Genomic DNA, 25,130 nt, shown 5'->3' on the forward strand with positions numbered 1-25,130 from the left:
TTGGAGGATGCAATTGATCGATTGCCACTTTCGAAAACTCCGGGTCTGACGGCCTCTCAAAAGAATTTTGAAAGGAATTTAAACATGTTTATCTCCTCTCCTCTCCCAAATTTTTGAGACCAGTATTCATGCGGGATTTTGGCAGCCATCATTTCCCAAAAGCTATACTGTCTTAATACCAAAAAAATGGTTATAAGGAAAAACTACGATTTGTAGATTGCTACAGACCAATAACCTTTTCTAATGCTCATTAAAATATTTTCAAGAGCTTGCAATGTCTACTTTGATTGGACCTCAACAAACATGCGGCTTTAGGGAACGGTCAATACCGTCTAATCTACATGTTGGTCGCATGGTGTTGCAGTAATGCAGTGACACTCATCAACAACAAGCACTGCTGCAAATTGACCTGGTAAAGGTATTTGTTCGAGTCTGGCATTCATTTCTTTTCGGACTGTTAAATAACGTCAATGTTGGTTCAATTCTTTCTTCTGGGATTCACTTTTGTTAAAAAAACTGTTCCATGCGCTTGAGTGTAGATGGCTGTCTCTCACAACCAGTCTGCATTCAGTCCTCTGTGAAACAAGGTAGCCCACTGTCCCCGCTCCTGTTCGCACTATATTTAGAACCACTTTGCGTAAGTGCTATAAACAGTAGAGTCGTGAGTAGTTCCCGTATTATGGGTAACGAACTGAACGCGTGAGCCTATGCGGATGACCTCGCGTTTTTCTGTGGTGATAAGCCAAGCATCGATGAGATTATTCGTTTAACGGAAGACTTTGGTTCAGTGTAAGGAACAGATATTCAGGAATCATTTCATGAATTAACCCATAATGACATCATTTTTATAGATTTCTGAAAAGTTTTGATTGTGTTCTTCATAAAAGGACGAATGAAGCAAGTTAACAACCTTCAGTAACTCCACGACATCACTCGTTGGATTGAGGAACTATTAAAATCACTCCCAGTACGTCAGAATCAAATAGTACACATATAACAGCTCGCGCCATATCTTCTAAGACACGACTTTTCGTTGATGGTTGCATAACTTATAAACTGATAGTTAAACCCCTTGACGCCCACATTGGGCAGGATGACTTAACGTGAGTAAATGATCGGTGCCATCTGCAGCAAGTATATCGCGGGCGGTGTCTTCTTCTTCGTCGTCTCTTCTGTGTGGTGCCCTCGGGAGTCCGCTGCTGCCTGATGCTTCACAGCAAAGCGTGTCCTGGCCGTCCCGACTGTCTAGCCGTGACAATATGTTAATTTAGAAAAAATGCTTTTGACCTTTCAGCACTCTTTTTAATGTGCATGGAATTAATGACAAAGTGATTGAAATAAGAATGGTTTTAAATATTTCGGCATTTATTTCACTCATGGCGTTAGCTGGGATGCTCACATTGTTAGGTCACAAACAAAGAATTTGAGAAACTGGGTCTTATCAAACGCCGTTTATATCTTGCTAAGAGCGCGACAAAAAATCACGTGTAAACTGATTCTGTCAAAAGGCCATCCTTTGAATACGCTGCAATAAGAAAAATTAAAGCAGCAATTCATTAGTTAACCGTCTTGAGTAGGTCCAAAATAAAGCAGCCAGGTTTACGATGCGATAATACTCACCGTATCAAAGTATGTCATTACTGAAGACAGCTCTCAATGTACCTGACCTTATCACTCGACGCAAATTATCCCGTTTATCTATGTTTCATTCGTTATACTATGGTGACTACCCATTTTCCGCTGCTCGCATCTCCTTCTTATCATATCTCGTCCCGTACTGTGCATTTCCACAAAGTAATACCCATTTTCGTCCAGACTAAGATACCTTTAACCCATCTTATTGTCTGTGAAAGATTGTTTAGTTTTGTGGGGTCCAACGCCCCAAAGCAACACAGGCTATGAGGAACACCGTAGTGGAGGGCTTTGAAAGGCAGTTTTAAAGTTATCGGCGGCAGTTTTGCTTGTAAGTGGTGCGGGTAAGTTTTTCCCATCTGCTAGTTTGGGGAAGAACTGATTACTAATAGCGGACGGTGTTGCAATGCGGAACGTTTAACTTTAGGAAGTGGTTAAAGCGAAGTGGAATGTATAGTGGTGGTTCCTAATACATAAATTGTTTTTCTCTCGGATTAATTTTTAAAATTCGGAGAAGTATTCAGGCATACGGTTCGACTCCAGTCTTCCCTGGTCCATTTATTTATCTTGCATCTGTGCCAAGCTTCTTAAAATTGTTTGTTTGTTATATCGCGATCAAATCCTTTTACTTTTTCTTGTCAGAAAACTGTTCAATTATTTCTTGGCATGCAGCATTCCAAGATATGGTATTAAAACTTTTGTGCACTGTTCTTGCATCTAGCACAGAGTGTCAACCGGATACTGAAATTCATGTCGAAAATTGTTGCTTATAATGTATGTACTCAGTCTGATTCGCCCTCTTGCCGTTAATAATATTTCTACTTTTTGCTCTATTTTTTTTGGCGCAGTTGTAATTTTACATTCTTGGAACGCTAAATTTGAAATCCCTAATGTATCTTGTCGATCTCTGCGTCACAGAGCTGCATTTTCTATTCCCACAAATGAACAAAATTTCACAGATACTCACCATCCTTGTTCCTAAAATATTTAATGGCTTCTTATTTTGAATTACTTCCTGTCAATCGGAAAGTGCTATTCGAAAATATCTGAAGGAAATGTTCATTGACTAATAATGTGGTGTGTTGTCCGTTGTACAGTTTTGTGTCGTTGCAATATGAGTTTCCTGTTTCAATATTATGTTCGTTAAAAATAGCCATTTTTTTTCTAAAACAGCCAGCCCAAATTTTGTGGCCAAGCTTTGTTGCTGCCTGTCGGGCCAGCAGTGACAGGCAAATCTGATGGCTAAGGCTAGTCCGCGTTTGCAACTGTATATGTAAAAGAATTCTGAATGCACTATTGTTATTGCTACTTTATAAATTCCTTTCGGTATAAATGATGCTTATTCTCAAGGATACTTATGCTCCAGACTTTTTCTTTCTGGTATACTCGAAACAGCCACAGGGGATGGGGTGAAACAGCTTTTTTTGCAGGGAGCTTGGGATGCGGAGCACGTAGCATCTGTTTTTTCTGTTGCCGAACCTTTGAAACTGAAGTTTTCAAAGCACTTCATTCATATTTGGTCGTTAGCGACATTTGACCACCGTCAAGTAACGTAGCCTCGTTTTTTGATGACCCGAGGCACATACGCACGAATTCTGGGCAAAAAACTTTTGAGGGGCAAACCGTTTATGAATGTAATGCTGTTTTCATATGATGCAAGATTTCATTATAATAATCAATATGTTCGCAAAAACCCGATGGCCGTCTTGCATTTCTTCTTCCAACATTTCTGCTTACGTCTAGAGCGTTCCCCATTGGTTTTCTATGGCAGTATTAACTGTTCGATGCGATAAATAGAAACACCTCAGAAGAAAGATATTGCTATATCTCAGAAGAATGCACCATTACCTTCAATATTTCTGTAAGAGTATCTCAAAATTTTCCTGTTTTCAAAATTTTTGTCCTAGAATATTAGACACCAGAAAGGCCTACGTTAATACCTAATCCATGTTTAGTCAGTGATTTTATCGTCGATATTCTCATTGCAGAGCATCTACGTCATATGATTATTTGCATATTGCCGCAAAGTATTCCCTTGAAAGTGTCACTGACATTCTAACTCAGTAAGGGTTCCTTCGCAGCCGTTTGGCAGAATCATGTATTGAGCCGTCGCGGTGGCTCAGTGGTTACGGTGCTCGGCTGCTGACACCAAAGAAGTGGGTTCGATCCCAGCCGCTGCGGTCGCATTTTGATGGAGGCGAAATGCAAGAGGCCCCGTGTAGTGTGTGAGGTCAGTGCACTTTAAGGAACTCAAGGTGGGCTAAATTTCAAGAGCCCTTCACTAAGGCGTCCGCATAGCATGAGTCGCTTGGGACGTTAAACCCCCGTAAACTAAACTAAACAATCATGTATAGACTATTTTAACATCCTCACGGGCGTTGCATTATTTCATGGCACAGTGTTATGATGGAAGGCTCCAGAAAGTTCCAAACCAGTATCTTATCGCTTTTCGGGGAAGAGGGTAGCAGTTTCTTTCTCTTTCGGCCTCGTGCTCTAGATACAACATTTGTGGTACCACTACTGATAGTGCTGTTTGATAAACTACTCTCTTGTTTGACTGGCAAGGACTGCTTGAAAATAGCGATGGGTCCGAATTATATACTGCTCTCGCTTTCGCTGTAAATTGTTGACAAATCGACTGCAAGGAAGGTTTACGTCCAGCAACGTGTTTCCAGTAAAAGCTGGATGACCGTTCAGATAGCGCCTGCTATCAAAGAGAAAAAACCTGCTGTGACAGCGCGGCCGACATTAACCAGGCATAGTATTTGGCGTGCCCAGTTTAGAACTTCTTGAAATAAAGTAAATTGCCAAAATCATGCGGCGAAGCATTCTTAAAATAAAAAATGCTTCGATCAAACTTCAAAATAATGCCAAAAAACGAGGTCTCTTATAAATGTGCTGCGATGTCTATCTTCGAACCCGGGTAACGATACTGAGAACAGTTCTGATTCAGATTTATCTTTCGTCGTTGATGATTTTTCAAATTTTGCCCTCACTTTTGGGGTGTGTCTAATCAAATTCGTTCTACTTAAAGCACTACGGCTAAGGAGTGCGTTTCCCTTGCCGTCATTATAGAACAAGAATTTTATACCCGACTGGAGAGTGCCAGTTCGCGACAATCGCCAAGAATCAAGAGAATCCGTATATCCGATCTTTGCCGCAATTTTGGCCTCCTCGAGGTGTTATTAGAAGCCTTAAACTATATAATTACTCGGTTAAACACGGCCATATTTTGTCAACTTCTATCACACGAAAGGTGGACAGGAACCCTTTGTCCTGTCCACCTTCCTTGTGATTGTCTTGTGTTTGCGCTAACTTTTGTTCTCAGACAGTATCTTATGTTTTTCGTTTCATTAAAATAGATCTCTTTGTACGTAATTTGTATCTTCTATGTTTAGTTGCTAATTGGTAAGAAAAGTTTTTAATAGCACCTGCAAATAAGAAATGTTGTAACTGATAATGCCGAACAAAGACCCCGATTGGCTTTGTGTTAGTGGAGTGATTTCATTGAAGCAACATGAGAATGCTTCTCAAGGGAAGAAAAAAAACACACTGTGAAAAAAGAACAGCTTACACTTTCCAGAGAACACTCTGGCGTAAAACTTCCTTCCCAAGAAGTTGCATTTGTCCTCCCTTTTATCTACTGCCTAGAGCGATTTCTTCCCGTATGATACTCCGTGTTTCAAATTACGGGGATTGCAAATAAAAGATGACATATACGGCGGAAAGCTGCCAGGAACCGCTTGGTAGAGATAGGAGTGTTAAAGCTTGGCATTCAGAGCTGATCGCGGCATTCACGAGATTCTCAGACGGAGAGTGCATGAAAAATGCGCTCCGTCACAAGGTGAGGCAGCGCTTTAGTGCGACTATTGCGGCGGCCGATTTCTCGGTGTGTTTCCCCCGTGCCGCCGACCTTTCCCCGTAGAACGCGGGCGCGCGCAACGCTGGAGGCGCTGCGCGCGCGACGCGCATGCAGGCAGGCGCGGCCGCTCTCCCAGGAGACACGGCTCTTCCGGCGGCGAACGCTCCCTCCGCGCCGGCGCCAGCGCGCGGTTTTTTCCAGCGGACCCGATCTACCGCTCTCTTTCGACCAGCCCTCCTCACCGGCTGGCGCGCGACGAATGAGCGGGCAAACGGCGTCGATATCGCCTGGCCTCGTCCCCACGTGCACCCGTTCAAACCTAGCTCTCCGTGCACAAAAAGAGTCTTTCCTTTCCTGTTCTACGGGGAAGTGGAGGAGCAGTAATTGCCGCACTCTCGGTATGCACATGAGCGTCGCTGACATGGAATGGATTAAGGGCTGCTCAAAAGGAGGCAGAGAGAAATAGTCGCAGTACTGCAGGGCTCCGGGTTAATTTTGGCCACCTGGGGCTCTTTAACGTGCTCTCCATCGGCATGCGGCCTTCAGGGCTGAGATTCGATCCCGCACCCTGCGCTCAGCACCCGAACGTCATGACCAATGAACCGCTGCGGCGGTTTCGAGAACCAATGCATGCGGTCCATCCGTGTCGAAAAGGAAGCCGAGACTACTGCTATCATAAAATTGTGAACCTACGTATATTAGTCAAAGAGTTGTTTCCGCAAAACGTGATGAATGACAGGCTCCAAAATATTAAGCAGGGTAGTGAGGTACGGCTCGAAGTGCTGGCCACGCCTCCTACTTCTCTTTTTATTTTTTTGCCAATCTTTGTCCGCAAGGATATTTGAGCTTTAATTATTTCCGTCATATTTACTGCCAGCACTAAACCGACCAGGGCCGAACTTTTTTTACATTGGTTTTGCTTATTTACTCTAGCCCGAATGTCTCATCAATTGCGGCACGTGAAGGGTAAGTACGAGTAGATGTACTTTCAACAATCAATGCAAGCAAAACAAAAACGATTGATCGGGTATACACTAGAAGTTCCACAGCAACAAAACTGTGACAGCAGAATGTAGGAAATGAGCAACATACATGATACCAGAGGAGAGTTTCCTTCTAAGGTCTTCGTTCCGTTACGATGTGTAAGAACACATTTCTCTCGAAATTGTCGTCATAAATATATTTTTACGGAACTATAACAGTTGATGTTGTGTACGGACCCCCCAGCTCAGGTATGCGCAAATTTCGACGAAATGGACGATATATAAAGCAAACGACCTCTCAAATTACAGGTGATATTTATATTGATTATACTGCAGATATAAGCACTGATTATAGGCTGCTGCTGAAATCATACCAATTCAAAAACTTAATAACAGATCTCACCAGAACAAAAGCAACATTCGTCACAATCACAGGCCACATCTTATGTAACCAGAGCAATAGGTGGCGTAGTTAACGTCAGTATAACGGAGCACTCTCCAAGTCTTGCTTTCCTTTCAAATTCCCGCTGATGGACATGAAGTCGGGGCGCGGAGAGGGAACATCGACTACAACATATTACGCCATAAAATTAAAGACATGAGACTCGCATATATAACGAAGGTGTTCACTCTGGTTTCGGAAAATTCATTGCTACCTTAGCATACATTATATCCTGTGCCACCCCATACTCCGAGCACAATTACGATTAACCATCATGCCCATAGATGACATGCAAGCTTCAATGAATAGAAGCTGCAAAAGGAGAACAAATATTATCTACAACAATTTCATCTCGCAAGAAATAAGCTGATGGCTAGGATAAGGAAAAGAAAAAAAATCGTAAACAAGGAGGCTATGGCCCAATTAAGCAATCGGCTTGAGCCGGTGGCTGGTCGGCGGCGGCTGCTTCGCGCTGACGCTTCCTACGCTCTCGCTCCAGCGAGGCCCTCCCAGCATGAACCTCGTCCGAGACGGCAGTTCCGGAAGGTGAAGGTTCGCCCTCTACGCGTTGTCGCCGGCGCAGCTCTCCCTGCAGCGAACACTTCGTCATCCGTCCTTTCCGCGGACTGTCTACACCGCCGATCGGCTTCTGGTACTAGTCAGCACAACTGAGTCTAGTCTACGGCGAGCCTGGTCAGCACGGACGCAACGAGAGTCCTTTTCACTTATTCTCTGTTGGATTTAAGCCCGGAAAAGCTCTGCATGTCCGGGATACATCTTTCATTTATACTTCTTTGCATTTTTTTTTTCTCTTGAGAGGACTAATAAAAGAATATTAAAAAGGCGGGTGCTGCGCCATCCGGACGTGCTCGTTTTTTGGTTTGTTGTTCTGTGCCTCCGGCCATCCTCAGAGGGAATCTTGGCTGAGCATTCACCGAGCGCTTCGTTTCCGAGCTTCAACCGCCCGGCGGAAGAGAGTAACTCAGAACCGATCTCTTACTTCAATCCTCTCGATCGGCAAAAGCGTCCCTCGAATTTCTCCACCTACATCTACCCTTCTTTCCCTCATCGCCGCCCCTCCATTCGTTGTCTTATCTTTCTCACCTGGCCGTTTCGATCCATGGCCTTGGGCTGGCTTCGTACGTGCGACGGCTCGAGGTGGGCTCCGTATAACAGATCAAGCCGTAAAAAAGATTCATGGCTCACTGACGCAAGGAAATCATAAAAGGCTATGGAATGTCATTATTAATGTTATAGGAAACATCGCGAACAACTTGCAGTTCCCGATAAAGGTAATGAAAACATGGTAGGAAACTTTAATGCGTATTTCGTAAGCATAGCCTTAAAATTTAGCAGTCAGATGAAGATTAAGAAGTTTGCGGGGATACAGTGGTCGCAACTGGCAAAGGACAGGGTTAATTGGAGAGACATGGGAGAGGCCTTTGCCCTGCAGTGGGTGTAGTCAGGCTGATGATGATGATGATGATGGCTTTAGAGGACTGCAGCGTCGTGATTTTCCCTACGGTAGAGAACCGTTTCAACTTAGGCGAGATAAATAACTCTCAAATGATTGCTGCAATATTAAGAAGAAGAAGATTAAGATTAAGAAGTTTTTGGGGATACGGTGGCTGCAGCTGGCAAAGGACAGGTTTAATTGGAGAGAGACAGGAGGGGCCTTTGCCCTGCAGTGGGCGCAGTCAGAATGATGATGATGATGATGATGACGACGGCATCACCTTTGAGATTTCTGAAAGAAAAGCTCGATATTTACATCCCTTACCTGCTTCAAGTTTTTAATTATGATATATAAGAAAGCTTATATCCGGATGCATTAAGGATAGCCAGTTTGTCCACAGTCCGATGCCGGAGGTAGTAATCACCCAGGAAATTATCGGTTCTGAGCATTACCAATAGAGTTCTTGAAAAAAAAATTTGTTAGCCTGCAAAAGTACCTGGATCAGAATAATGTCATTACGCATCCCAAGCATGGCTTCAGGTCCCTTAGATATTCAGCAGTCATGAAATTAATGAAAACCATCTACGCATCGTCACGTAGCAATGAAATAGCTATAATCTCATTTGTAGACTTCAAAAAGACTTGATGCCGTAATACATTCAATCATAGTAAAAAAACTGGAGCATTATGCATTCAGAGAATGAACATTATATAGAATTATTTTCTAGTTACTTAAGTGGCCGCCAATAATATAACTGTCTAAATTAGGTTTCTTTTTCACTATGACATATCTACACAGAAATTCCCCGGGGATCTGTCTTAGGGCCTACTTTGCTTTCTCTTTATGTTGGCATCTTCCCTTGTTTTTACAGGCACCGAAAGGGATAATGTAAGCTGGCGACACAATAGGCCCTTTAGAAAATTTAGTCTGGCAACTTGGCAGGAATCATCATCAGCAACTTTCATCGGCGCCGTGCGCCATATTTTGGGCACCTTTGGCTGGCAGACGCGCAGATGTAAACGCAGATGTAGTGCTCTACACAGCCTTTGCACCAGTTTCCACCTTGTGGCATGTCTACAATACTTTCGTTGGGTTTGTGAAAGCGATGGCGGAAAACTTGCAGTGGTCGAGGGTCCTGACTATCATGCCGGATAGATTTTCGGAAAGGCTTTCTCCTATTGTCCGGCCGCACCTCTCAGCGAAGCTACAAAGCTGGTATAGGAGACTTACTGCGATCCGTCGAGAGTGCGCGTTGCCGTGCAGGTCGAATCTGCTGTCGATAAAGGAGGGCTAACAACACCGGTCTCGACTACGAGCAGGCGCACTGCAGGGCGGAATGCGTGTCGATCCGGATGCGGGCGCTCGATCAGCGGTGCCGGTGCGCTAGCCGTCGGTGCAAAATCACTCACGTTGTAGCTGTTCCCATGGATAGTTTGCTCACTTCAGATCAAGGTGACAGATTACCGGAGCGCTTGCTAAGCCGCAGGCACTGACCCAACGAAGACACACCGCTGCTGCACTTTGCCTATGTCGTCGTCGTTTGTTGCAGGCTCGCAACGGAGAGAACGACGGTGCTCCTCGCCGCATCGTCGCGCTCTTTTTCGCGCACACGAAGCTCACTATGAATGGTTTAGCCGCAGATGCTAGCAAACCCAAAACAAGCGTGCTTGAGCAACGTTTGATTTTGTGAAGCGCCGAAACAGTCGCCAGCATCGGAATGCATGTCATCGAGTGCACCGAGGTTTGTGTTCACAATACAGCGGAAGGGCTGCACGGTAAAAGAAACTTTTCGCTGCTCTTGCAATACTTATATCATTTATTTTGAATGTGAAAACGAACAGATCACAGACGAGAAGAAAGAAGCATGCAGCTATTTCATGCGCTCCGTGCTCTCGATACACAGCTTGTTTCCGTGCGCGTCTCTTAGTGAGGCCCAGTCGCGCAGAAGTCGCGCGACTGTTTTGGTCGAAAAGCGAGAGTCGCTGACCAGTCGCTCCCTGCTCGATTTTCCAGCCTTGCGACTGCGAGTCGCAAACTGTTGAACCAATCAGCGGGCGAGTCGAGCTTTCAACAACGACACCGTTCGCGGGCGCGCCGTGCGACGAACTGCGCTGCTCCCTTCCTGCCCTAGTCGTCGCTAAGCCTAGCCGGTTTCATATCGATGCCGCAGCTGAGGGCGCGTCGGATCATGGCCAGAGCTAGTAATTAATAAGATGCTGCTTTCGTCACCACTTTATTGTGTACCTCGTCTCATAATAATATTAAAACATGCTCGATTTCCACGGCGTCTTCAGCAGTGGGGCTAGCAGACGACAGTCGAGCCGCAGTGGGCAGCAGCAGCAAAGCGGCTATGAGAAGAAATTTGCTTGTGTCGCAGTTATCACTTCTACCAGCAACTCGGTGTTGACCAGCGTTCTTCAAAAATTATTCATTTTTTACATGCCTCTACCCACGGACTTGGTGTGAAAGCGAACAAGCAATATTGGCGCATTTTTCTGACTCCGACGGCCGGCATACAGGCTGGCAGGCCGGCCCTGCAGAGAAGCGCGCCTCGGTCATCATGACGCTTGTACGACCGCAGTGCACGTAAAAACCGTCACAACATCCTCCATTTCGCTAAGGTCGTAGTAGTACATTGCTAATAGCAGTTTAGAGGACCGAACGCGAGTGCAGGAGGCGCAGCCAAAGCAGACTAAACTCTCGAAAGCGCGCGAACAACGTCAATATTCCCGAGAGTTTTCGCTTCAAACGAGAATCTAACGAGAAGGCGACCTGCTGGTCGCGCTTGCAAGTGTGAACAACGGTGTCGTCGATCTGCTGCGTGGTCGCAAGCGACTGCTGGCCGCGCATGCCCTTCGCGACTCGCAACTGTGAATGGGTCCTGCGCTGTCTGCAGACAGGCACACAGCAGCTTGCCGGCATCGCGACTATAGCTTGGAGCAGAGAGCCAATGTCAAGGAAGGTGGCTAGGACACGAAACAAAAAAATTGCGCTTGTTGTGGCTTCGACGGGCGCCGTACTTTTCAATGCGGCCCGAGCGCAGTCCGGCAGGCGTATGCCCAAGAAATGGCGCAGGCACTGCGGTTCGCGCGTCACACACCAGATGGCGCTGAATTTTCTAAAGGATCTATTGTTTTAGACGGGAACTCCATGGGACAGATAAGTCTCAACGTAAATACCAAGTGCGTACGCTCGTCGTGTTAGTTCAAAGCAATAAACTGGCATTTAAATTCCTCTAAAACTAAATTTATACTGTTATGTTGGCCTCGTAAAAGCTTTAATAGTGGATTTTTAAAAATTCCCCTATAACAAAGGTGAATTAGGGCAAGTTGATTCGACGAGGTACTTAGGTCTAATGCTGGATTGCAATAACTGGAAAACGCACATTAACTGCGCTTGATCGAAACTGGCACCTGCCTGCTTTTTCATTATCAAGGTGTCAAGCATTCTTCGACATCTCTAACCTAACCTTGAGTTTGAAGCAGGCAGGAGAAAGGAAATGAGGGGCTCGTCGTACATATCAGAGAAGCCAAAAGCCACAGAAACCAAGGAGCATAGGGGATTTTTTTTAATGTGTGGTGTTGATCAATAAGATTATTACTGAATATTTTATCGCTTAAAGATAACTGATTAGAAAACAGAAGAGAAAAGAACCACATTCCGCCACTGTGAGCGAGGGTGGCGCTCGTGAACAATCTCAAGGTTAAGTTCCGTCAAACATAAATGCCCCCGGAAGCAGAAGATTGCACTGCCGCCGCCGTAGCTCAGTTCGTAGAGCACCGGACGCGTAATTCGGCTGACGTAGGTTCGGTATGTATACAGAGCAGACAAGAGAATGGGAATGAGGGGCTCGTTATACGAGTACATATGAGAGAAGCCAACAGCCACTGAAACCAAGGAACGCAGGGGGGGACGCGTTTTGATATTTATTTTGTGGTGTTGACCAATGAATTGTGTGTGTATGTATGTATATATATATATATATATATATATATATATATATATATATATATATATATATATATATATATATACACACACGCACGTTTTTGTTTCAACGCGAGATAAGAAACTGTTAAGTCGGCTTGCATTTGAGGATTTTGGTTGCTGTATTTGTGATTAACTTTTTTCTTGCGCCGCAACGAGGAGGGCCTTGACGGAGCCGAAGGAAGGCCGCCATCCTGAAATGGAATCAGCACTGGCAGAGCACGCGAAATCGCTGCGGTCAGGGGCACTTCTAGTGACCACAGAAGTGCTAGGGGCCAAAGCGAGAGGGCTTGCAAGAGGGCGAGGCATTGCACGGCACCAGCGAAACGTGCCAGCTAACTCCAACAGGCTACATTAAGCGCGCGTCGCTGTGAGTTGTAGCTAGCTGGATCGCCCCGACACGGGATGACATCCCGGAAAGCATGGTTGCGCACTCGTTCCGAAACTGCAGCATTTCGAATGCACTTGACGGCACAGAAGGTTGTGCGCTGTACGAAGAGGACAATGATAAGGAGGTCAGCGTTGACGAGGGCAAGTGAGCTGCAGAATGTTCGTGGATAAAATCCCGTTTGCTTCTTGTCCCTGTTGCTGTTCTCAGTTCTTTTTGCGGTTGGCTTACATTCAAGGAAAGATTTTTTTTTATTTGACCTTCAACTTTCGGGTGCCGGCTTAGAATCGAGGCAGGCCTAGTTTGCAGTAAATATGAGATATATGTATACGTCTAACAAATTATGTGACGTAACATTGTAAATTCAGTGGATAAAAAGAAAAATGAAAAAAATAGGGTATGTCAGAGCGTATGCGCGTCAGGCGGAGTTAATGTGCCGCCTCATATAGGTGGCAAAACGAGGCCCTACATACACCCTGCTCGTCAGTCGCTGCCGACTGGGCAACTAGCGGCGCTAACAGCGATGGACCGCTTCACATTGGCAAAATAAATATTTAATAATATAACAGAATTCGCCCAAAAGTAACACCACAGTCCAGAAAAAGTGTGTAAAAGGTAAAAATATTCAAGGTAGAAAAGTAGAGGAACAGCCTTTACTGATTCTTCATCTATTTACGTCTTTCTGTCTACTTAATTTGATATCAACAAATTAATCCAGCGCAAAGGAACAATGTCACAAGAAAACACAAAAAAAAAACAGTACGGGTGCTCCTCATACCTGACAATTCTGTAGAAAAGCATTTCTGACCGGGAAAGAGTTCATGGAGCAATTTGTTCATTACAAGATTCCACTGTAACGATCAATATATCCGCAGATCTTCCGTCGGCAGGCTTGCATTGTTTTGCTATTAACGTTTTGCTATCGTCAAAAGCGTTCCCAGTTGGTTTTCTATGGCAGTCTTGACTGGTCGATGCGAGCTATGGGAAAAGTTTAAAAGAATTATTTTGCTACTCATTGCAAGGATAGACTATTACCTTCAACATTTCCGCAATAGTACCCTAAAATTTTGCAATATTCAATATTTTTGTCCAAGAATGTTGGACATGTCGTGTCCTCGTTCCTTCGCGCTGGATTAAACTTTTGATAGCAAAGAACCAAATAGCCAGAACCAAATGAACCAAAATCCTGATTTCACTTCATTTATCTTGCTTAACAAGCTGCGCCCAGAAGACGCAGCTAGTTCCTGCTTGATTTTCACAATCCACGGTGAGCACCAAGGCAATGAACGTGCCTACAGGCACTAAATACAAGCAATCGAAGCAGCAATATTTTTTCCATCAAAACCTCCTTTTCGCCTGCCTGTTAGCGGTACGCTGATAGGTTGAGTTCAACAGAGTATCGTCCTCTGAAGCTTAACGGAGAGACACCCGCTCGGGCCAGATTTGTTGAAGTTTACTGCGTCTCTTTTGCTCTCACTAAAACAGTCAACGCAATTGAAGGGCTGTGCAGACTAGATTTCTTTCACTCTCGTATAAACGCTTAGCCCGCTACCCCTTTCCGATCAGTGTCAGAAATATATTCTGCTTTTGTGCTATGTTCTCTACGTGGTTTCAAGACTGACGGCGGATGGCCTCCTTGACTGTGCGACTGTGACTTCGGTTTCGTCTTGTTTTGTCTTATTGTTCTGATTTTTATTTTGTGGCCGGCGCTCAGTGCTTTCTTAGACTGTGACCATCACTTTGCAGTGACTTGGGTTTTCTCTTTTTTTATTATTATTATTATTTATTCCGCGGACTGCACATTGTTCTTTGGCTGTCTGCCTGCGACTAACTTTTATTTGTTTTCTTTTCTTTTGAGTTTTTCTTTTCTGATCTGTCTTTCGCTTAATTTTTTTTTGTTCTTCTTTGGAACTTTAAGTTATTTTTCATTTATTTTGAATTGGCGTTAAGCCTGGCAAAGCATTGCTGGTCCAGGCATCCTCTCTCTTTCTTTTATGTTTTTTTACCTTTTTTTGAGAGGACCAATAAAAGGGTAAAAGGGTGGCCTCACGTCACTGATATATACCTAGAAGCTCGCGGCAACCAAAATTCCACATTGACTGCTGCTTCAAGCACGTACGAAGCTACGTATCCTAGGTGGCGATTTCGAGGCTCCATGCGATAACACTAGTTACAAAGAGCGCAACGGCGCCCTCGCAGCATCCGCCATAGTTATTCTGCGTCGGCACGATGCTGGTGTCGCTGCAAACTATCCAAGCCGGGAACCTAAGTGACTTACGATTTCTATTTCATGCTCGCAAGTTTAAGACTGAAGCCACTGACAAATGTCGTTTCTGTGTGCGGGTACACAGTCAGGTGGTTGGTAATGGCAAGTTTAGGTTGAGGGCAATGCGGCTGGGCGCAGAGTAAAGCCGTAGGCTCTGTCAGCCTTCAAACATAGGCGTGCGCTCTCTCCAAAGGAAAGGAGGAGCTAAAATGATTGCTATTTTTTTATGCAGTAAGCAGCATTATGAACACTGCCCTAATTTGTTTGTTTGTTTCATACCTTTATTTTTTCCTTCTTTTCTTCCTTCTCTTTTTTTTCATTTCATTTATTTTCCTTAAAGGCCCGGTGAGGGGCATTACATAAGGGGTGGGTACAATATTCGTTGGCGGCAAGTGTTAACACAATGACAAATGAGCATGAAGATTATCAGCGAAGGTCGCGGAGCACATGATGGCTGCAATGTCGCTGGGAAGGCCATTCCAGTCCACAATGGTACGGGGGAAAAATGAGGCTGCAAGTAACCGTGCGGGAACGTGGTCGAGAAACTTGGAAAGGATGAGAAGTGCGAGGAGATATGCGGGTTGGCGGGCCGATGTAGGGTGCGCAGGAAAGTGAACTGTGGTAGAATTTGTAGAATAAGCAAAGGCTGGCGACGCGACGGCGAACTGAGAGGAGTGATAACCCGGATTTATCTTTCAACCCTGACACACTGATGTCGTAGGAATATGAAGAATGAATGAATCTGGCTGCTCTGTTTTGTACTGCTTCAAGTGCGTTGATAAGGTAAGCATGATGCGGGCTCCAAATAGGTGAGGCATATTCTAATTTTGATCTGGCAAGTGTTTTGTATGCTAATAATTTTACATGATCGGGGGCATGGCGGAGATGACGTCGTAAAAAACCTAGTGTTCTATTAGCAGATGGGATAATATTAGGGATGTGGGCACTCCAGGACAAGTCGTTACACAAGGTGACACCTAAATACTTATACGATAGACAAGTCTGTACAGGGACGTTACTAATTACATTCGGGAAATCAATCGGATTATGGCGGCGGTGAAAAGACATACGTTTACACTTATGAGGGTTCAGTTCCATTAACCAAACGTCACACCATTCCTGATGCGGTTAAGGTCTTCCTGGAGAGAATTTTGGTCATTAATGGTAGTAACTGAGCGGTAAATGACGCAGTCATCTGCGAACATGCGAATTTTAGAATTGATGTTGCCTGGCAGGTCATTAATATAAATTAAAAACAGAAGTGGACCGAGTACAGAGCCTTGAGGGACACCAGATGTTACAGGAATGGAGTTAGAATTGTGATCGTTAATAGTGACAAACTACGTGCGATTAGCGAGGAATTCTTCTATCCATTCTAAAATATCGGTAGGCAAGTTCAAGTATGACAGTTTTAGTAGTAATCGTTTGTGTGGTACCTTGTCGAACGCTTTTGCATAATCTAGGAAGATGGCATCGGTCTGCAGGTTAGTGTCAAGATTAGGATGCAAATCATGAAGAAAAATAGCAAGCTGTGTTTCACATGAGTGACCTTTTCTAAAACCGTGTTGTGACGGATGAAAAAAGTTGTTAGAGTCGAGGAAGGTCATGATGTTTGTGTAAATGACGTGTTCCATGAGTTTGCAGGGTACGCTTGTAAGAGAAATCGATCGGTAATTAAGAGGTGAATCTTTCTTGCCTGATTTGAAGACTGGAACGACCTTACCACTTTTCCAGTCATCTGGCATTCGTCCTGATGAGAGTGACTGTGAGAAAAGTAAGCATAAAAATTCAGCAGAAATATCCCTGGTATTCTTCAGGAGCTTGGAGTTAATATTGTCAATACCGGATGAAGATGACAGCTTCATATTTTCTATTAGGGACGAAATACCTGATGACAAGAAAATGACTGGTGGCATAGCACAACCTATTTGGGAATGTAGTATCGAAAAAGGCCTTTCAGTCTCGTTAGTAAATACAGATGCGAAGGCAGCATTGAAGATGGTGGCACACTCGGCTTCAGTGAAGACTGCACCTGACTCATCTGAGAGCGTTATCTCAGTTGCATGATGTGGGTTTATGACTTGCCAAAATTTTCTCGGGTTACTTTTCAACAGATTGGGTAAGTCTGAGTGAAAAAACGTATATTTAGCGTAACGAATAGCGGAGAGATATGATTTTTCGGCCTCGTAGTATTTTGCCCATGCGCAATTCGTACTGCGAAACCTGGCTGAACGGTAAAGACGCTTCTTCTTGTTTTCTAAACGTTTAAGTGTTTTAGTAAACCACGGCTTATGGGAATTTTCCTGAAAACTAAAAAGGGGAATGAACTGATTGGTTAGAATTTCTAGTTTATTTTTGAATAACGACCAGTTTTCTTGAATAGACTGAGAATGAAAACGTGAAGCAAAAACTGGAAAAAACTCATTGAGTTCATTATTAATCATGTCATAATTTCCTTTGTCATAAAGGCGAATAGTTTTATTGAGTTTTCGTCGGCATGTTAGTTTGAGGGAAATGTTAGCATGAATAACTTTGTGGTCGCTGATTTCAGGCAGGTAAGTAATGGGCTGAACACTGTCGGGTGATTTGTCAATAAGAGGTCTAGGATATTCGCGCAATTATCAGTTACGCGGGTGGGTTCTAGTATAACTTGAGTGAGGTTCATGTTATTGCAGAAATCTAAGAATTCCCTTGCTGCGCTATTATTAGCTATGGGTGTGGTATGGTTTTGCCAGTCAATATTCGGAAAATTAAAATCGCCAAAGAGGAAGACGTGCGAATTAGGGTGCTTTGTGATCAGTCGACTTAGTGTGTTATTAATTTGGCGGGAAAAATCGGGGATGCTGTGAGGTGGCCTGTAACAAACGCCGAGTAGGACTGTGTTCGGTGCAGCGTGGCAGTGTAGCCATAACATTTCTAAACCAGAAGAATCATCTATTAGTGAACTTGAAAGTTCTTGGTGGACAGCTATAAGCACGCCCCCTCCGCGTCCATCGCTGCGGTCTTTTCGAAACAGCTGAAAATTTGGCAAGTCAGCTAGTATTTCATTATCTGAGACGTCACCGTTCAGCCAGGTTTCAGTTAGTATCAGTACATTACTTCCTGATGATGAAACGAGACTAGAGACAAGCTCCCGCTTGGAAAGAAAACTGCGAATGTCAGTGTATATAACGGTAAACGAGATACTAGATACGGGACGATTATTCAAACGGGTGTTCGAGGGTGCATGGCGGGATGATTGCTAATCTGACTGGAAATGGGTGGCAGCTACTGACTGAGAATGGGCGGCAGCTATTTCTTGTACTGTTTCTGAGCTTTCATCAAACATGTAGCGTCTTGAACCGATGTGCAAAGTCTTGTAATTTAAAGCGAATTTCGCGGGCTTTTCATTAGCAAACGCGATTAGCTGCTTTCGAACGTGTTGAGCTGTCTTCGAAAAATCTTCACCAACGCTAAAATCGGTGTCTTTAAATGTACGGCCATTCGAAAGTATAGTGTTTTTAATTTTGTGTGAATTAAACTTGACAATGATTGGACGAGTGCGTTTAGGTGTGTAACGACCAAGGCGATGAGCGCGTTCGATGCTGTCTGGATTGATTGTTAAGCTCATGTTAGCGAGGCAATGCTGTATAACTATTTCTTCGGAGTCTGCGTAATTTTCGGACGGGTTAGTATCGGGAATACCATAAAATATGAGATTATTACGACGTGAGCGATTTTCTGCGTCATCGATCCGAGCCTCCAAGAGGTCAATCTTGGAGGCCATTGCAGCATTTTCAGCTTTAATCGTTTTCAATTCAGTCTGCAACGTTGAAAAGGCTAGTATATGGCCTTCCAGATCGGCTATGCGCTTAGTCAGACTAGCTATAGAATTGCCGGTTGAAATGATCTGGTTCTTAACGTCCAGTACTTCGGAAATTAGCTTAGTCTGACCGGCGGAAAGGTTTGTTAGTTCGGCAAGCACCGCTTCGGAGTTGTTAGGACCTGGATTAGATTCAATGTCGCCTGCTAAAAGTAGTAAGGCACGCACAACATTACTACATTCAACAACAATGGAAAAGCAACACTGTGGGCTCGGCAGCTGAATAAGGAAGTAGTTACTAGATCGTTTTGTAAGCAAAGAATACTGGGCACCAACCTGCATGATGAATGCGAATGGGTTAGTGAACTGCGCTGGAGCGTAGCCACCGAGCCCACAGAGAAGCGCAGAAGATTGATCCGCTTTTATATCGGCTGATGATGTCACTGGTGATGAGGCTTTCCAGTTGTCATCCAGGAAGCGGTATTCTGGCACGGGTTCCGTCGGACATGATGTAGATTCGGTTCCGGGTGGATAAGAGGGCAGGGCGGTGTAATCGCTGTAGCACGAGGCCACAGGATGGACAGTAGCTGGAGAGAGGGCTAGCAGTGCGGCGAACAGTGCGTTGGCAGTGATCGTGAACACCTGCATGATGAATGCGAATGGGTTGGTGAACTGCGCTGGAGCGTAGCCACCGAGCCCACAGAGAAGCGCAGAAGGTTGATCCGCTTTTATATCGGCTGATGATGTCGCTGGTGATGAGGCTTTCCAGTTGTCATCCAGGAAGAGGTATTCTGGCACGGGTTCCGTCGGACATGATGTAGATTCGGTTCCGGGTGGATAAGAGGGCAGGGCGGTGTAATCGCTGTAGCACGAGGCCACAGGATGGAGAGTAGCTGGAGAGAGGGCTAGCAGTGCGGCGAACAGTGCGTTGGCAGTGATCGTGAACACCTGCATGATGAATGCGAATGGGTTAGTGAACTGTGCTGGAGCGTAGCCACCGAGCCCACAGAGAAGCGCAGAAGGTTGATCCGCTTTTATATCGGCTGATGATGTCGCTGGTGATGAGGCTTTCCAGTTGTCATCCAGGAAGCGGTATTCTGGCACGGGTTCCGTCGGACATGATGTAGATTCGGTTCCGGGTGGATAAGAGGGCAGGGCGGTGTAATCGCTGTAGCACGAGGCCACAGGATGGACAGTAGCTGGAGAGAGGGCTAGCAGTGCGGCGAACAGTGCGTTGGCAGTGATCGTGAACACCTGCATGATGAATGCGAATGGGTTAGTGAACTGCGCTGGAGCGTAGCCACCGAGCCCACAGAGAAGCGCAGAAGGTTGATCCGCTTTTATATCGGCTGATGATGTCGCTGGTGATGAGGCTTTCCAGTTGTCATCCAGGAAGCGGTATTCTGGCACGGGTTCCGTCGGACATGATGTAGATTCGGTTCCGGGTGGATAAGAGGGCAGGGCGGTGTAATCGCTGTAGCACGAGGCCACAGGATGGAGAGTAGCTGGAGAGAGGGCTAGCAGTGCGGCGAACAGTGCGTTGGCAGTGATCGTGAACACCTGCATGATGAATGCGAATGGGTTAGTGAACTGCGCTGGAGCGTAGCCACCGAGCCCACAGAGAAGCGCAGAAGGTTGATCCGCTTTTATATCGGCTGATGATGTCGCTGGTGATGAGGCTTTCCAGTTGTCATCCAGGAAGCGGTATTCTGGCACGGGTTCCGTCGGACATGATGTAGATTCGGTTCCGGGTGGATAAGAGGGCAGGGCGGTGTAATCGCTGTAGCACGAGGCCACAGGATGGAGAGTAGCTGGAGAGAGGGCTAGCAGTGCGGCGAACAGTGCGTTGGCAGTGATCGTGAACACCTGCATGATGAATGCGAATGGGTTAGTGAACTGCGCTGGAGCGTAGCCACCGAGCCCACAGAGAAGCGCAGAAGGTTGATCCGCTTTTATATCGGCTGATGATGTCGCTGGTGATGAGGCTTTCCAGTTGTCATCCAGGAAGCGGTATTCTGGCATGGGTTCCGTCGGACATGATGTAGATTCGGTTCCGGGTGGATAAGAGGGCAGGGCGGTGTAATCGCTGTAGCACGAGGCCACAGGATGGACAGTAGCTGGAGAGAGGGCTAGCAGTGCGGCGAACAGTGCGTTGGCAGTGATCGTGAACACCTGCATGATGAATGCGAATGGGTTAGTGAACTGCGCTGGAGCGTAGCCACCGAGCCCACAGAGAAGCGCAGAAGGTTGATCCGCTTTTATATCGGCTGATGATGTCGCTGGTGATGAGGCTTTCCAGTTGTCATCCAGGAAGCGGTATTCTGGCACGGGTTCCGTCGGACATGATGTAGATTCGGTTCCGGGTGGATAAGAGGGCAGGGCGGTGTAATCGCTGTAGCACGAGGCCACAGGATGGACAGTAGCTGGAGAGAGGGCTAGCAGTGCGGCGAACAGTGCGTTGGCAGTGATCGTGAACACCTGCATGATGAATGCGAATGGGTTAGTGAACTGCGCTGGAGCGTAGCCACCGAGCCCACCCTTTCTTCATTTTCTTCTTTTTCCTTTCTTTATTCCATCATTTCTTAATTTTTTTTCGAGGCAGTTTCGCACAAATTGTCTCAGGAGACACAGCAAAACGCTCGGAAAAGATTGCAGAAAACGCCCGACAAGGCTATGCCGCCTAGTGATGTCCCATATTGCAGCAATTTTTCCTTCTTCGGGTAATTTTCGGCATGAAATTGGCTCTAAAAGAAAAAGGGGGGATCTTCACGCTTTAACTTAAGCGAGTTTTAGGATATCACAGGCAAATTATGGGCATTTCATGCCTAAAGCTAAAAATCACGGCCAGGGAAAGTCGTCACTTGGTCAGCAAACGCACAAACAAAGAAATAAAACGGCGAAATCGTTGCCAGTGCGGAAGGCTTTTCATCATGCCGCCCTCAAGCTTTCTCAAGTACGACTGAAAAGGTTCGATTGCACAAACATTTCATGCTTTTGAAAGGAGCCGCGGAAAAGATTCCGCGATAAGGCCAATACGGTGGCCAGCAGCGAGCTACCGTGCCGTTGACTTGCCAAAAGTGCATGTGCGCTATCTTTGCTTCGTTGTTCCATAAATTAAAGCTGTTAATGTACAACACCAGCGACGCTGTGGACTTTTATGTTGTCCCCTGTACAGTCGCGGGTAAAAAAGATTAGCACAGAACACTGGCGATCAGAATTCGTATATCTCACCACGCTGCGCTGCGGTACGCAGACCTGCATAACGGGCCGTTTCCATATTTGCAGCCTAGGGGGGGACGGCAGGAAGTAAGCTTTATCAAGCGTGCACCGCCCGAGCGTTGAGGTGCCGGCCCTACGTGACTGTGCTTGCGGCATTTATTTTGGCTCGGTTATCATGAGCAAAGATGGTTTCTTTTTGTTACTGTTTTGTTATGTCCGCGATGGTTTGTCAAAAGGAACTAGCGGGAACAATAGACGATAACGCTGCTTTTAGCCCGTAATTTTGCTGTCCGTGGCAGTCCGCTGAACCACCCTATACTGTAGAATGGGAGCGGCCCGGCACTCTCGTTATCAGCCTCTTCGCCACCCGCAGCGCCACGCGTTGTCATTCCGACGCTCTGGTGTTCCGTCATGTGTGCTAATTTTTTTTACCCGTGACTGTACACTAGCAGAAGGGAAAAGAAAAAGGCGGTCTTCTCTCGAGCTGTGCTGTACCTACACGGCGTGAGCGCTGTCTCCGGTGGCGCGTTCCACACGGCTGCTACTCAGCAATATACGATGTCCTGCGCCGGTCACCTTAACCGCGCAATGGTGCCTCACGATATTGTCGGGGCTATACGACATTCCAACTTCAAAATTATTTTCCAGTTCCCAAAGTTACGATGCCGATCTATACGACGGATAGACTAATTTCGAAGTAAATACGCTGATCATCATAAACTGACGTTATCATTAGTTGTAAAGGTTGAGATGCGAGTTCGTGATTGTCGTCTACGCGCTTGTTTGCTTTGCTTCCAATAAAACGTGTATTTTGATTGAATAAAGCTTTAAACGTGATTTTTAGTCACGTTTTATTTCAACAACTAACCTCAAGATGATGGCCGACTTTCCTCACGGATCGCACCTGCTTGAAATAAGTGATGGAGCGCGGAAAAAAACAAACACCCGCAATGATTAGTATTTGGCCCATTCCTTCACTTTACACTTCATTATTCGCGACAAACAACGAAGAATAACGAATGAATGAAAAAAATGCCATAAAATAACACGGAAGAAAATGCGGTGATTTTCCGAACTACTGCAGGGAAAAAGTGCCCAAACTCGGGATTTTCGAGTCTAAATAAGGGAATTTTCGTTCACAGCATGGAGCATCACTGATGACACCCTCACAGCACAGACAGGATTACGCCACCTTCCGGATTATTACTCTTCATATACAAGCACAGAACAAATAAACGATGTGAATATAATAGCAGCTGTGCGCCTCAACCATTTGTATACTCTTCCGACAGAACGAAAAAAGTCTATGCCAGTAGATTATTTTGTTTATTTATTCAATATTGTCGGTAACTTCTGGCATCCAAGGCAAGAGTGATCACATGGGCGTACTGTGACGGCGAAAAAAATTTGAAAGAGCAATGAAATACACAAACACCAACAAGAGCAATACAATGAGCAAGCATGCAATGTATCCACAAATATGTTAGCACTTGGCAAAAAAGTACAACAGAAGAACACGCAACGATCAGGAATAAAGAACAACAGCTGCTTAACAATACTCGGATGATGACAAGTTCGCGACCTCGGACTGCGGTCTGTTCCTCTCTGCCCTTGGTAAAAATTTAACCTTGTACGCATTCTTTCGAAATCAGGGTACCGAAATGGTCTTACTGCGCTTCGTCCTGGTAGCTCGTGCCGTATCATGTTGCATATATGTTTGGAAACATGTTCATGTCTGATATTTATTTATTTATTTATTTATTTATTTATTTATTTATTTATTTATTTATTTATTTATTTACAGAACACTACAGGCCCTAAAATGGGCCCAAGAAAGAGGGGCGAAAAATACATAGAAAGAAACCCAGACAATTACATCGCAGAAAACTGGCATATGAGTAATAGGACATAGTAAAGAACAAGAAACAACAACTCAGTAGCTCTCGATAAGTAATTTTCTCAATGGCATTGATGCTGTTTAGTACCCCAGGAGGGAGTACATTCTATTGAGTTATTGTACGAGGAAAAAATGAGTATTTTAAAGCATTGACTCTAGCGCAGTACGTTGTTGGTGATTCCGTGTGACGATGTCTTGTCAGTCGCGCTGTGATTGTTTTAATAAATGAATCAGGGCTCATGGAAACTTTTTCTTATTTTTGAGTAAGAAAAGAAATTTCAGTCTTTGAATTTTTCTCCGTGTTTGCAATGTCTGCATGTTGTGTAGTGCCATCAGAGCGGTTGGAGAGTCAGTAGAACGATATTTATTAAAGATGAATCGCACAGATTTTCGCTGGATCATTTCCAACGCCTTGATGTTATGTTTTGTGTAAGGGTCCCAGACGGTGCACGCGTACTCAAGTTTCGGTCTGATGATGGATGTGTAGGCTAAAAGCTTAACACTAATAGGGGCAGCTTTTGATTTCTGCCTAAGGAAGCTTCTGAAGGAAGTTTCTGATATGATGCCGCACATAATTTTGTTATATGCTTCTTCCAGCTAAGATTACTGGCTATAGCAACACCTAAGTATTTGTATTCGTTAACTACCTCGAACTGGTGATTTGGAAGATAATACAGAAATGGTAGACTATTTCGTTTATTGGTACTTTTATAGTCTGTTTTGTCATTGTTAAGCTTAATCTCCCATCGACTGCGCCAGGAATGAATGTTCTGAAGTTTAGAATTAAGAATGACTTTGTCTTCGCAGGCTCTGATTTCATTAAACAAAACGCAGTCATCAGCAAAAAGCCTAATTTCCACTGATTCAATAATTACATTAACAATGTCATTTATGTAGAGAAAAAAGAGTAATGGTCCCAGTACACTCCCTTGCGGTACTCCAGAAAGAACTGGAGTGCAGTTTGAACAATGAGCGTCAATACTGACGAACTGTGCGCTGTTAGAAAGGTAAGCAGAAACACAATTAGGCCGCCGCGGTGGCTCAGTGGCTATGGTGCTCGGCTACTGACCCAAAAGACGCGGGTTCGATCCCGGCCGCGGCGGCTGGAATTTCTTTGGAGGAGAAATTCTAGAGGCCCGTGTACTGTGCGATGTCAGTGCACGTTAAAGAACCCCAGGTGGTCGAAATTTCCGGA

General features: G+C 45.1%; 1 protein-coding gene across 1 annotated transcript; it reads right to left on the reverse strand.

The window, feature by feature from the left end:
* Positions 1–18,258: 18,258 nt before the first annotated feature.
* LOC149357541 (uncharacterized) lies at positions 18,259–21,303 on the reverse strand. Its single transcript, XM_089576602.1, has 2 exons — positions 20,686–21,303; positions 18,259–19,155 (listed from the first exon to the last, which is right to left on the reverse strand). The coding sequence occupies exons 1-2, from the start codon at positions 21,301–21,303 to the stop codon at positions 18,259–18,261; spliced, it is 1,515 nt and encodes a 504-aa protein (XP_089432728.1).
* Between the last annotated feature and the right edge of the window lie 3,827 nt (positions 21,304–25,130).

Source organism: Amblyomma mixtum, chromosome 3 (assembly GCF_055824585.1).
Source record: "Amblyomma mixtum isolate Tamu chromosome 3, ASM5582458v1, whole genome shotgun sequence".
In the NCBI taxonomy this organism is placed as follows: domain Eukaryota; kingdom Metazoa; phylum Arthropoda; class Arachnida; order Ixodida; family Ixodidae; genus Amblyomma; species Amblyomma mixtum.